This window comes from Phascolarctos cinereus, unplaced genomic scaffold (genome assembly GCF_003287225.1).
Source record: "Phascolarctos cinereus isolate Bilbo 61053 unplaced genomic scaffold, phaCin_HiC Scaffold_5;HRSCAF=322, whole genome shotgun sequence".
NCBI lineage: Eukaryota > Metazoa > Chordata > Mammalia > Diprotodontia > Phascolarctidae > Phascolarctos > Phascolarctos cinereus.
In genome coordinates, this window is record NW_027555958.1 from 239,483,958 (window position 1) to 239,497,744 (window position 13,787).

The 13,787-nt window shown below is 46.1% G+C and overlaps 1 protein-coding gene across 2 annotated transcripts in view; it reads right to left on the reverse strand.

The window, feature by feature from the left end:
• Positions 1-12,324: 12,324 nt before the first annotated feature.
• The window catches only part of FGD2 (FYVE, RhoGEF and PH domain containing 2), a 45,921-nt gene continuing 44,458 nt past the window's right edge, over positions 12,325-13,787 (reverse strand). For both annotated transcript variants that reach the window (XM_020999560.2, XM_078155395.1), the window contains 2 exons: positions 13,240-13,386; positions 12,325-12,769 (listed from right to left, as the gene is read on the reverse strand). In XM_020999560.2, coding sequence (XP_020855219.1) covers positions 12,557-12,769; positions 13,240-13,386 — 360 coding nt within the window. In that variant the 3' untranslated portion in view covers positions 12,325-12,556. The remainder of the gene's footprint in view (positions 12,770-13,239; positions 13,387-13,787) is intronic.

Consider the following 13,787-nt stretch of genomic DNA (forward strand, 5'->3'; position numbering starts at 1 on the left):
CTACTAGCTCTCCTTTGGACTTTCAGTGATCAAGGGAGGGAATTTCTCCCCCTTACCCCTACCCAGCAGAAGCTGTGGGTCAAAGGGGCACATGGCAGCCAGAGGAGAGCCTGAGGTTGGACCTCAAGTCCCTGGATGCTTCTCCCGTTTTGCGTTTCTTTCCCAGAGTACAGGTGACCTGTCAGGAAGGTCCAGGTTGGTACCCCCTTTTACATGTGCCTTTATAAAAAGGAATGTAAAAAAAGGGTGCTCCTGGATGCACCTTTCACAGCTGTCTACCTTAGTACAATGCTTAGCACATAGCAGATGCTTAATAGGGATAGCTAGGTGGTGCCATAGTGCATAGAGCGCCAGGCCTGCAGCCAGGAAAACTCATCTTCCTGAGTTCAAATCTGGCCTCAGACACTTACTAGCTATGCGATCCTTGTAAGTCACTTCACCCTGTTTGCCTCAGTTTCCTCATCTGTAAAATAAGCTCGAGAAGGAAATGGCAAACCACTCCAGCATCTCTGCCAAGAAAACCCCAAATGGGGTCACCAAGAGTCAAACACAACTGAATGACAACAATAAATGTTGATCGATCAATTGTCTTTATGCCTAGGCCTGGCTTTGAGGTTCGATCTATGGAAATTCATTGATGTCACACTGATAGGGATCTAACTTTTCTGAAGAAGGAAGGATCTCTTTCCTCATAGGACGCGCTGTGGGCCAAGGGATGCTGACGAACATTTAATTTGTAGCAAGACAGTATGATCCTCCGTAGGCCCTCTGCAGACCTACTCTTTTCTCGGTTTTTGTTTGTTCGTTTGTTTTTAGGCAATTGGGGTTAAGTGACTTGCCCAGGGTCACACAGTTAGTGTCAAGTGTTTGGTCTGAGGTCGGATTTGAACTCAGGTCTCCTGACTTCAGGGCCAGTGCTATATCCACTGCGCCACCTAGCTGCCCCAGGCCTACTCTTTTCTGATTGTAAGTTATGATAACCCTACTTCTTGAACCAAAAAAAATCAATTTTGAAAAAAAAAAGTTCGTATTTGCAGAACCTCTATATAAAAGCACTCTCTTTTCTTGGAAATCAGGACTGTGAGAAAAAATCCAGATGTGTGGATGCCACAGTGCCTGGCACATAGTAGGTGTTTAATAAATGTCTATTGATTGACTGACTGATATATTCTTATTTCTCATCATTGATCTATAGGATCATGAATTTAAAGCTGAAAAGGACCTTAGAGATCATCTAACCCTAACCCCTTCATTTTACAGATGAGGAAACTGAGGCCTAGTAAAAGTACTTTACCTAAGGTCACATGTGAACTCAGATCTTGTGTCTCCAAATCCAACAATCTTTTTTTTATTTTTAAATTTAAAAACATTTTTTGGGGAGATCATAGAATTATTTTATTCTGAAATGAAGAATGTTATAAATCATAATATGTTATCACTTAAAATGTAACTACATGACTAGATTATCTCAAAGTGTTTATAATTAATTTTCTTCAGAAAATACCATTAAGATGACTCTTTCTTAAAAATTCAATTTTGTTTTCAGTTCTGGATTCTCTCCTTCCTTCCCAGTCTTTTCCTCCACCCATTGAGGAGGTAAGAAAAAACAAAACCCATTACAAATATGAAGTCATGCAAAACAAATTTCCTCATTTGCCATATTCTGAAGGAAAAACAAAAAAAGGAAAGAAAGAAGAAAAAAAATCCAGCAGTCTTCCCACTACCGCTGTCATGTAGAGTCGTGGAGGGAACCCTTGGTTTTCCAAGGCCATGTCACCTACTTGTGGACCCCAAGCTGAAAGGCTTTGAGTCAAACTGTGTGTCAGTCAGTGGAGTGGTACCACCAGTAGCCTGGCTAAATTCAGAAAGGCTCAGCAGCAGATTAGCCCCACCCAGGTCACTGTGATGTTTGGGGGGCCCCTGTGCCCCCCAAGGAAGACCATCTCTCAAGGTATGGAGGAGCTTGCCCTCTGTATCTGTGATAGAGGACTCACATCGCCAAGACTTTGTTCTTTGCCGACATCCAAGGGTGGTCCGTTGGGTTCTTATATCCACATGTACCCTCTTGCTGCATGTTGACTTGACCGTAGGCTTATGCAGGGGTGAGGGGGCTCCTTAAACTGTGATCATGAGGCCAGCACGGTATGGGAACATTGGGATTGGAGTTCAAAGGGCCTGGGTGTGAATGCTGCCTCTCCTACTTATTGTTCTCGTAACCTTGAGGACTTCATGCTTCTGAGAATGAGTCCCTTATCTAGGGAGTTAGTGGCAGAGGGGGGGACATGAGTTCAAATCCTGCCGCAGAAACTTACCAGGCAAGGGTCCTCTCTCAGCCTGTTTCCTCACCTGCAAAAAGGGGATAATGACACCCCCTGCTTCCCAGGGTTGTTCAGGGTTCTTGTCAGGATCGAATGAGCTAACAGCTAAAGCACTTTGCAAACTTCAAAGTGTTATTTAAATGCTACCTATCTGTAAAATGATGGAGTTTGACTAAATGATCTCTAAGGTCCCTGACAGCTCTGAATCTATGATCCTATAATGCAGATCAGGAAGATACCTTAGAGATTATCTAGTGGGTCTATCCCTTCCTTATTATACAAATGAGGAAACTGCGTGGGTAAGTGACTTGCCTGAGGTCATAGGGCATTAGGTAGGAGAGCCAGGCTTCACACCCAGGTCCTCAGACCCCTCCATCCTCTGCCCCCAAGCCCTCCCTGCTTTCCGGCTTACTTTTATGTTGTATCTTCCCCTATTAGAATGTAAGGTCCTGGAGAGTAGGAACGCTCTTGTTTTCTTATATTCATATCCCCAGTACTTTCTGGCATACACCAAGTGCTTGATAAATGCTTTATCTTATATTTAGATTCAATGTTGTTGTTTTCCCACTGCATTAGGCTGTCTCTTATAGTGCTATACTATATATACACACAGATACACACACATATATATGTGTGTATATATATAGTATATATGTGTTTATATATATAGTATATATATATATATATACTATAGTGTGTGTGTGTATATGTATATATATATACAGTATAGTATATACAGTACCTTATAGTCCCCAGGTTATCAGTGCCACAAAAAACCTAACCAGAGCAAGACAGTTAGCTGGCAGAAAGAGTTGTTGTTCAATCTTGTCTGACTCTTGGTGATGCCATTTGGGGTTTTCTTGGCAAAGATACTGGAATGGTTTGCCATTTCCAGCTCATTTTGCAGATGAGAAACTGAGGCACACAGGGTAAAGTGACTTGTCCACAGTCACACAGCTAGAGTCTTGAGGCCAGATTTGAACTCAGGAAGATGAGTCTTCCTGACTTCAGGACCAGCATTCTATCCACTGCTCCACCTAGCTGTGCCTGGATGGAGGATAGAAAGGGCCCTAAAGGCCATCTGATCCAGGACGTGGGGGAAATATAGTTCAGTAGAAAGAGCGCTGAGGTCAGAGGATCTAGAACTGAATGCCAGCTCTGCTCCCTACCATCTGTATGACCTTAGGAAAGTCACTTATCTTGGGTTTCAGTTTCCCCCTTGATAGAAAAGCAAGATGAGATGTTCTCTAAGATTCCTTCCAGACCCAAAGTCTATGGATTTAGGATGATGGATGGAACAGGGAGACAGAGTCCCTGGAACCAATACACTCCCTCCTCCAGGCAGGAGGAAAAGGGGGGAGGGAAGGGGCACTCATGGTGAAAACAGTAAGGAAACAGCTTGTCCACAGTTAAGATCATTACATTCATTGTCAGTGACAGATGTCCTATTTAGCAATCTTGAAAAGCAGGAAACCCAGGCCCTGAGTCCTACACTTAGCTTTCATTCCTCATCCCAGCCCTGCCATGAACTTTCCCCGTTGCTCCCTGGGCAAGTCACTTCTGTTCCTGGGGCCTTGGTTTGCTCATCTGTCTAATAAGGGGGTTGTACTGGATGGTCGGTAAGGCCCTTCTCCAGCTCCATCAGTCCTGTGTCCTGGCATGACCTATTGGGAAAGGCCATTTAAATCAAAACATTTAATGACTCTGCAGGTCCTCAGGGAAGGCGAAAGTTAGTCAGAAAACAAGGCTTGGATAGATGGGGCTCTTGCTTAAGGAGGTGCTGGGCTTCTACCTTGAAAGTCATCCTGCCGAAGAGCAACCCCAGACAGGGAGCAGACTTCTGAGTATCGTCACTGTATGCCTTTGTTATTCTGATTTAAAATGTTGAAAATTCCCAGAACTTGAGACACACCCCAAATACAAAGTCCAATATGGGAATGTAGACAAAAAAATCCCTCCTCACTCAATCACTCAATAGCTATATTCCTATTATAAAATTTAGGCGAAGTTAATTTTTTTCATTCATTTCATCATTCAACAAATGTTATTGAGCATTTACGTGTGATTAAAATATAATGGCATTTTAAATTGAACAGGGAAGGTGCTATTTAAAGAAGTCATTCTGAATCCTGGTGTTAATTATAGCAAAAGGAACCCTTGACAAAGAACTGAGTTCTATCGTGGCTTCTGTCACTGATGTGCCAGGAGACTTTAGGCACGTACAGAGCTACATTAGAGAATTAGGAGAATTAAAGAATTCATGCCTCAATTTCGGGAATACAACCTGTCTCATTAGGTTGTTGTGAAGACTGAATGAGACAGTGTAAATGGAGGCATTTGGAAAGTATACAGTGGTCAGTGCCATTTTCCCCACTCTGACCCCCTAACTCTGCCCCTCATCCAAACGTACTGTTTCTGTGGAGGACACCACCATCTTCTCAGTTACCCAGGTTTTATAACCTTGGCGTCATCCTTGACTCCTCTATCAATCAACCAATTAGCATTTATTAAGCCCTTACTATCTGCCAGCTAGTTAACTGCTTGTTATGGGCAACTAGGTAGCACAACAGATACAGTGCTAGGCCTGAAGTCAGGAAGACTCATCTTCCCAAGCTCAAATCTGGCCTCAGACACCTAGTAGCTGTGTGACCCTGGGCAAGTCACTGTACCCTGTGTGCCTCAGTTTCCTCATCTGTTAAATGAGCTGGAGAGCAAATGGCAAACCCTTCTGGTATCTTTGCCAAGAAAACCCCAAATGGGGTCGCCAAGAGACAGACAGGTTTGAACAACAAATTGCTTGATTGGGACTTTCTGGGTCAGGAGCATTTATTTACTCCATGTAGAGAAGGAATTATTGATAAACCTTCAAGCTTGAAGCTGAGTTCACAGGAATCCATAGCTCTAGTTCTGATTACATGTCAATCTTCTAAGTGCCCAAGCTTATTCCAGACACTGCAGAAAAACGAAGTCTGACCAAGCCTTTTTAAAAAACCAGACATGCAATTTAATTAATGTGGAGAGCTCCCAGATTGTCTTTCTTTGTATCCCTGGTGCTTTGCATGGTACCCAGGGCAGCTAGGTGGTTTAGTGGATAGAGTGCGGGGCCTGGAGCCAGAAAGACCTGAGTTCAAATTCAACCTCAGACTCTCGCTAGTTGTGTGATCCTGGGTAAGTCATTTAACCCCTTCACAACCTAGACTCTAGGATTAACCAGTTCAAAAAACCACACGCCTTGAGTCTTCTCTCTGTCTTTTACTAGGCTAAAAGGCCTCTAGGTGGTGCTGTAGCTAGAGGGCTGGACCTGGTCTTGGAAGACCTGGATGAAAATCTGGCTTTACTATAAATGTTTAACTCCAGACAAGTCACTTAATCTCAGCCTCAGTTTTCTCATCTGTAAAATGGGGATAATAATAGACTGTGCTTCATTCAATTGGATATGGAAATCTGTCTTACCCTACAGGAAAATAGAGGGAGAAGGGGACAAGAGAGCAGGGGGGTGATAGAGAGGAGGGCAGATTGGGAAAGGGGGTAATCAGAAGTAAATACTTCTGAGGAGGGACAGGGTCAAAAGAAAGAATAGAATAGATGGGAGGGCAGGATAGGATTAAGGGAAATAGAGTTAGTTTTTCACAACATGTCTACTAAGGAAGTGTTTTGCATAACTGCACGTGTACAACCTATATTGAGTTGTTTGCCTTTTCAATAAGGGTGGGGAGGGAGGAAGGGAGAAAATTTGGAACTCAAAGTTTTAAAAACACATGTTTTAAAAAAATGTTTTCACATGCAACTGGGAAATAAGAAATACAGGAAATGGGGGTACAGAAGTCTATCCTGCTCTACAGGAAAATAGAAGGGGATAAGAGAAGGGAGGGGGGAGAGATAGAAGAGAAGGCAGACCAGGGGAAGGGGTATTCAGAATGCATGCCATCTTGGGGTGTGGGGAGGGGTGAGAAATTTGGAACTCATAAAAAAAAATAAAAACAAAATATTAAAAACAAAACAAAACAAAGTGAACATTTAGTTAAAAAATAATAATAATAGACCGTGCTTTTCAGAGTGGTTGTGAGGATGAAGTGAGATAATAATTGTAAAGTAAGTTGCCTATCATGCAGTAGGTGCTATACGATTGTTAACTCTTTGTTATTTGATTCTTCATGACCCCATGAACCAGATGTCCATGGGGTTTTCTTGGCAAAGATACTGGAGTGGTTTGCCATTTCTTTTTCCAGGGGATCACCTTGTCAGCTAGTGATAACTACCACCACAACAAGGCAGTGATCTGTGAGGAAAATAGGGGTTGAGTGACTTGCCCAGGGTCACACAGCTAGGAAGTGTCTGAGGCTGGATTTGAACACAGGTCTTCCTGGTTCTCTTGGCCCAGTGTTCTATCCGCTGCATCACCTAGGCGCCCCTATTGTTAAACTATTAGCTATTTATAAATGCTTGCTGGCTGACTGACAGATCAGCATTTGCTGTATGTTCTGCGATTTACTGTGTTGGCCAGCTGTCTAGGGGCACTGCTGCCTGTGGATGTCACAGGTGAGATTTGAGCCTACGTCTGTCTGATGTCAACTTTTTAGGTCATAGCCTTATCCACTTATAAGAATGAACCTTGATTCCTAGAATAGAAAAGTTCTTGAAAAATACTGTAAGACAAAATTTCTGGAAATGAAATGCATTTTTCCATTGCTTTCCACGACAATTTCTGAGATGTCGTCTTCCTTCTCTTGCTGGACCTGCGAGGCTGGGAAAGAGGAAATGCGAGAACTCCTCCAAGCATAGGCTCTGCAGCGCTGGGCAGGAGAAGCCTGCCATCTTCCACTGGCCTCAAGGCTGTTTTTGTCACTGTTCGGTCATTCCAGTCATGTCTGACTCTCCGTGACCCTATTTGGGGTTTCCTTGGCAAAGATACTAGAGTGGTTTGCTATTTCCTTCTCCACTCATTTTACGGATGAGGAAACTGAGGCAAACAGGGTGAAGTGACTTGCCCAGGGCATATAGCTAGGAAGTGCCTGAGATCTAATTTGTATTCAGGTCTTCCTGACTTCAGGACCGGCTCCGGCGCCCCTAGGGGAATAGAGACGAAAGCTGGGATTTCACTAATACAAACAACTCCCAGGTGAGGAAACTTCACTGCCAATGCAGGTCAGCAGCACCTTCTCTGAAATTTATAATCTTAGAGAATTGCCTCGAGCACCGAGCAGTTAAATGAGTTGCCCAGGGTCACACAGCTGGTATGGTTCAGAGTCCACACTTGAACCCAAGTCTTCTGGGCTTTGAAGCCAGCTCTCTAGCCACTGTGCCATGCTCTCTTTTTTTCCTTTTTATTAAGTGACTTGCCCAGGGTCACACAGCTAGTGTCAAGTGTTTGGTCTGAGGCCGAATTTGAACTCAGGTCCTCCTGACTTCAGGGCTGGTGCTCTATCCACTGCGCCACCTAGCTGCCCCTCCATGCTGTCTTAAAGTGGTGAAAGAAGAGCTGAAATTTAATTCAAGTTGACAAAGATGCATTGTCAACTCTGTGCAAAGAGACAGCTGGGAAGGAGTGGGTATAGAGCTAGCCTGGAGGGAGAGAAAATGGAGAGAATGGAAATAGGATGGAGAAAGTGGAGTGGGAGAGAGAGACAGAGAAAGAGATAGAGAGGAGGGAGAGAGAGACAGAGACAGGGACAGACAGAAATAGAGAGACAGATACAGAGACAGAGAGAAGAGAGAGAGAGACAGAGACAGACAGAGGAGAAGAGAGAGAAAGAGAGAGAGAATGGAGGGAGAGAAAGAGAGAAAATGGAGAGATAATGGAAGGGAGAGACAGAGGCAGAGGCAGAGAGACAGACAGACAGACAGAAGGGAAGAGAGAGAGAATGGAGGGAGAGAAAGACAGAAAATGGAGAGATAATGAAAGGGAGACAGAGGCAGAGGCAGAGAGAGATAGAGGGGAAGAGAGAGAAAGAGAGAGAGAGAATGGAGGGAGAGAAAGAGAGAAAATAGAGAGATAATGAAAGGGAGAGAGAGAGAGAGGAGAAAATGGAAGCAGAGAAAGAGAGAATGGAAATAGGATGGACGAAGAAAGTGGAGTGGGGAGAGACAGAGACAGAGATAGAGAGGAGGGAGAGACAGACAGACAGAAATAGTCAGAGAGACAGAGGAGAGAGAAAGAGACAGAGACAGGGAGACAGACAGACAGACAGAAGGGAAGAGACAGAAAGAGAGAATGGAGGGAGAGAAAGAGAGAAAATGGAGAGATAGTGAAGGAGGGAGGGAGAGAGAGAGAAGGAGGAGGAGGAGATAATGGAAGGAGAGAAAGAGAGAATGGAAAGAGAGAGCGAGCCAGTGTTTGAATGTTTGTCAGGCCTCTCATCCTGCTCACAGGGCCCCGTGAGAACCATGACACAGCATGGCAGGAGGGGCCCAGGCAGCTCTCTGCTTCCCACGGAGGGAAAGGTGACTCTCAGCTGTTTCTGTTGGCACAGACCCATCGGGCAGCTGGCCCAGGCACGGGGCCATAGGGGGAACGAGGGCAAAGGGAGGTTTGAAAGTGGTGGGGAGAGACTGTGCCGGTAGAGCAGGAAGAGGTGGCAGCGTGCCTCAGAAGGGGAGGGAGGGAGGGAGGAGGGAGACAGGCAGCTCTGAAGGCATCCCTGAGGCTGAGGCTGCAGGAGGGGGAGAGATAAAGGGGGGAGTGACCAGCCACCCTGAGTAAAAGGGATCCTTCGGCAGGATATTTCTCAGAACAGGGCCCTGTTAGGGCAGGCCCTTCACTGGTTAGTTCATTCATTCACTCCTTTGTTGAGAGCCTCCTATGTGCAGGGCACCGAATAAAAACAAGCCCACTTTCCCAGCTCAAGGGCCACCTTTTTCCTTGAAAAAACTCCTGCTTCCCTCCAGATAAAAGTGACAGACTTTTCTAACTTCCTTAAGGCGCTTTGCCTCTCTCCTTGGTCCTCAACACATCTGACATTGTATTACACTTACGTACCTCATGTCCCTCCTCGAGTAGAGAGTAAACTCTTTGAGGGCTGGGACTATCACGTTTGTTTTTTACTCTTTGCAGCTGAGTGCCCTGTGCATAGTAGAGTATAAGTGTTTGCTGAGTGACCTTAAAAAGTACAAAGAATGGTTCAGGGCTCTGAAAGAGACACAGAAATGAATAAAGATAGTCAATCATCCAGCCTGAGGTTTGCATTTACACTCCCCTGGTTGGGACAGACCATATACACAAACAGATAGTTCACCTTTTTCTTTTGTCCACACTTGTGAGTTCACTGGTGTAGGGAACTTTCCATGAGGAAGCTGTGCAGGTTTGATATCTGCTCTGCAATTTCTAGTCTCAGAAAGTTGCCCGGAGGCACAGAGAGGTGGCAGGTGGCCAAGGGCCCCCAGCCCATGTATCAATTCTTCCAGACTCTTTAGCTACCACATTCCCATTGCTTCTTCCTGGAGTTTGGAAGGAGTATTTGGTAATTTGGCAGCTGAGGTGACAGGTCCAACCCACACTGTCTATGAGGAGAAGGGGTTCACCCAGGGTCACACAGAATGTGTCAGAGACGGGCCTTGAATCCAGGTTTTTCCTGACTCCAAGGCAGACCCTCTATTTGCTAGACCTTCCCTGCCTTTCTTAATTAACAACATAAGGAGTAAGTAAGTACCAAGTGCTTAATCCTTCTCTCCACCCCCTAACTTTCCCCCCAGGAATTCCTCACTCCTAACACCTCCTGCATCTTGGGGGTGTGGTTCTGGGGTGGGGATAGGAGAGGACAGTGACTGTCTTTCCCACTCTCCCGACCAGTCTGTCATTCCCCAAACAACCCTGCCGCCCATTGAGAAGTGAGCCCGAGGACTCTATCAGATTGATTCTGCTAGCAGGAACATTGTGCAGGGTGAGGAGCAAGCCCTGCTGAGAAGCCCATCCAGCAAGGTGCTATGCCCATTGGTGAGAAGAAAGGGCATCGATGGACAGCTAGGTGGTGCAGTGGATAGAGCAACGGCCTTGGACTCAGGAGGACCCAAGTTCAAATCTGGCCTCAGACACAAAACACTCACTAGCTGTGTGACCCTGGGCGAGTCACTTAACCTCACTGCCTAGCAAAAAAAAAAAAAGGGCATCGAGGTCTTGCAGATCGGCAGCTGGGAGTTCTCTTGGCCACAAATGTTGTCTACATGTGTGTCTTACTGCCATCATGTTCTGCTGGTGCCCACTCATCGTACAAAAATGGTGGACATTAAAAAAAATGGTGGGCATTTTCCAGGTTGGGGGAAGGATATATGCACACATACACATATGGAGACATACATACATATATATATACATATATATAATTGCATGTATGTGTATGCTATAAAGCATAAATATATACATGCACATATGCAGGTGTATATACATATAAACACACATGTACATGCGTATATAACATGTGTACATGTGCATATCTGTAAATGCAATACACATGCATGCATACATACATATACATACATATGGAGGGAGAGAGAGAAAAAGAGAGAGATGGTGGATAGAAGGTCAGTCAGGAAGACTTGAGTTCAAATCCTGTTTCAGAAATGTATCAGCTGTATGACTTGGTGCAAGTCAGTTAACTGCTCTTAGCCTCAGTTTCCTAATCTGTAAAATGGGGGAGCTAATAATAGCCCCTACCTCACAGAATTATTAGGAGGATCAAATGTAAAGACCCTGCATAAATGTTATCTGTTACCGTTGTTCGTTGCTCAAGAACTCTCTCGGGTGGAGTCCACCAGTCTCCTCTTGGCAAAGCAGTTTCCACATATAAAAGGGGGTAGACTAGATGTTCTCTTTGGTAGGAAACTCTGTGATTCTAAGGCGGAGGAAGGTGTGCAGGTGTGTGCTCCGTGGTGGTGGCCCGCCCCCTTGTGGAGATGGTGTTTTTAGCAGCTGCCCTACCTTTCCATGCCAAGCGCTCCTCCCTCTGTTTCTGGGACAGGGAGAAGAAGAGAGGCCCCCGGGGACCTCCGTTTCAGGGCATTATCTGAGGCATAGTATGCAGGGGCCAGTTGTCCAGGGGTCTGCATCTCAGCTGCCTGTTCTGTGGCGGGCTTGGAGAATTGAACGTGGATGTGCCAGAGCTGGGGAAGACAGGACTAGGGAAAGATCTGGCAGAAGCGGAGTGGAGGTTGGGGGTGGGATATACTGGGGCAGAATGTGAAGTGGGTGGGAGGTCACCTTGGGCAGCCCCGTCGTCTTTCTTGGACTCACCCCTTCCATTTTTGAACACAGAGCCCTTTCCCCACCATGACCCACCATCCTTCTTCCGAGCCACCCTGAAACGTGTCTATCATATCACCATCTGACTTCCTGGGCCATCGCCTTCATGCAACATGCCCCTTTTCCATCCTAAGGGACTGAGGGGCCATGCAAATGGCTTTCTTGGCACACTACCATCCTCTGGCAATCACCTTTGTCCAGCACCATTAAAATGACAGGTTGACTAGAGGAATGTGTCCCCCAGAGATATGGGGCTCAATTCAACTCTCCCCCTCTTTCAGGCTTTCCTATATTCTCTTCTCCCCACTAACCCTAACCCTAACTCTAAACTCTACCCCTAACCCTAACTCTTCCTTCTTTTCCCTCCAACATTCCTCTTCTCTTTCTCCTTCCCTTCTTCTTCCTTCCTCCCTTTCTTTCTATCACAGGACCAGAGATTTAGAGCTGGAAGGGACCTTAGAATTCACCTAGTTCAACTCCCTCTTTTTACAGTTGAGGAAACTGAGACCCAGGAAAGCCAAGTAACCTGCCCACAGTCACACAGGTAGTAAGTGGGAGAACCTGATTTGAATGCAGATTCTGTAACTTCAAGTTCAACCCTTTCCACTGCACCCCACTGGCTCCTCTTCTCCCTGACCCTCCTCCTCCATCTTGCTATTTCTTTTTCTGTTGTTTTGATTTCTAGCCTTGAGGTCACCCTCATCCTGGGTGCCCTTCAGCAAGGGGTCTTCCCTCTAAGTCTCTCATTTCCCACAGAGGATAGCAAGACAGATATACAAGCTTCCTTATTTATAGTTACTAAATGCAGGGTTTCATTTCTGGGGTCCCAATCTGTTTTCATTCAGGCAGATGAGAATTAATAGAGGAGAGGATAAAAATAACTCTACCTCAAAAGAGGGAGTAGCCAATCAGCAGGTGTGTGTGTGTGTGTGTGTGTGTGTGTGTGTGTGTGTGTGTGTGTGTGTGTGTTCGGAGGTGAAGAAGATGCAGCTCCCCTCACCCTGGTTCAGTCTGACAGTTCACCCTCAGCTCCAGTGAAGCTCGGACCTCTGGCTGCCCGATCTATGGCCTTCATCCACTGCCCCTTTAGGTCCTCAGATTCAGCCCTGAATGAGTAGACCAGACCAGATTGTTGGAGCTGGAACGCTCGAGGATCGGCCAGGGGTCCACTTGTCACCTGGTACCCCAGCAGGGGAATGGAGGTGTGAGCTTTCATATCCTGGGAAGGCAAGAAAGCAGAAAGTGGGGTAAAAAAGAGGGAGGGAAGGATAGAAGGAAGGAGGGAAGAAAGGAGGAAAGGAAGGGAACATTGATAATGGACAATTTTATCCTGTTTAGGAGTACCCTTCCACCTTGCAGAGGGACAGGAATTAGGACCTTTCAATAGGTATGAGGGTGGGTGTCAAGGAATTGTTCAACACTTTCGGGGAAAAATAATCACTACCTGAAGCACGAACACTGGACTACAAGTCAGGAGACTTGGGTTCAAATCTTGGTTGCATCATTGACTTGCTGTGTGACCTTGGGCAAGTCACCTGGTCTCTCTTTCTCTCCCTCCCTCCCTCCCCACCCCCATAAAAAAAGAGAGATGATATCTTTATTGCTTACTTCTCTTGTAATGGCTGGAGATAGCAAGTGTGAAGGTGGGCTCTGGGAGAGGCAGGAAGGGCTACTGATGGTGGTGATTACCTGTGGGGCAGCATAGATGTAAAGCACCAGGGGGTCGTCTCTGGGGATGACACACCAGCCTCGGCTACTGGCCTTCCCCCACTTGTCTCCCAGGAGCTGCAGGAAGCTGCACATTAGGCTCTGTTCCGATACCTTCGAAGACTCTTTCTGGGAAATGCACAGGGACACCCATCAGTTTGTGTGGAATAATCCCCCCAAAGAGCTAGGAGGAATTGGAAACCAATCTCCATCTCCTCAATTTCCTTCCCTGTAAAAGAAGAGTCTTGAAAGGTGCCTTCCAGGTGTGATTGTATGAGCTGGGAGGAGGGAGAGATCTGTGTGGGCAGGAGCAATCTAGGAAAGCTTCATGGAGGAGGTGAGCTTTGCAATGGAGGCAAGATTTGAAGAGGTAGAAAGGGGAAGCAATGGCATTCCAGGCGGGCGTTCAAGTACGTGGGTGCGCATGTGTGCACCTGTGTGGAGGTGCCACCGGGCACATGCTCGTGGCAGGAGAAAACCTGGGGTCCCCTGTGTCCCAGAGAAGATTCCCGAGCCCCAGGGACACTGTT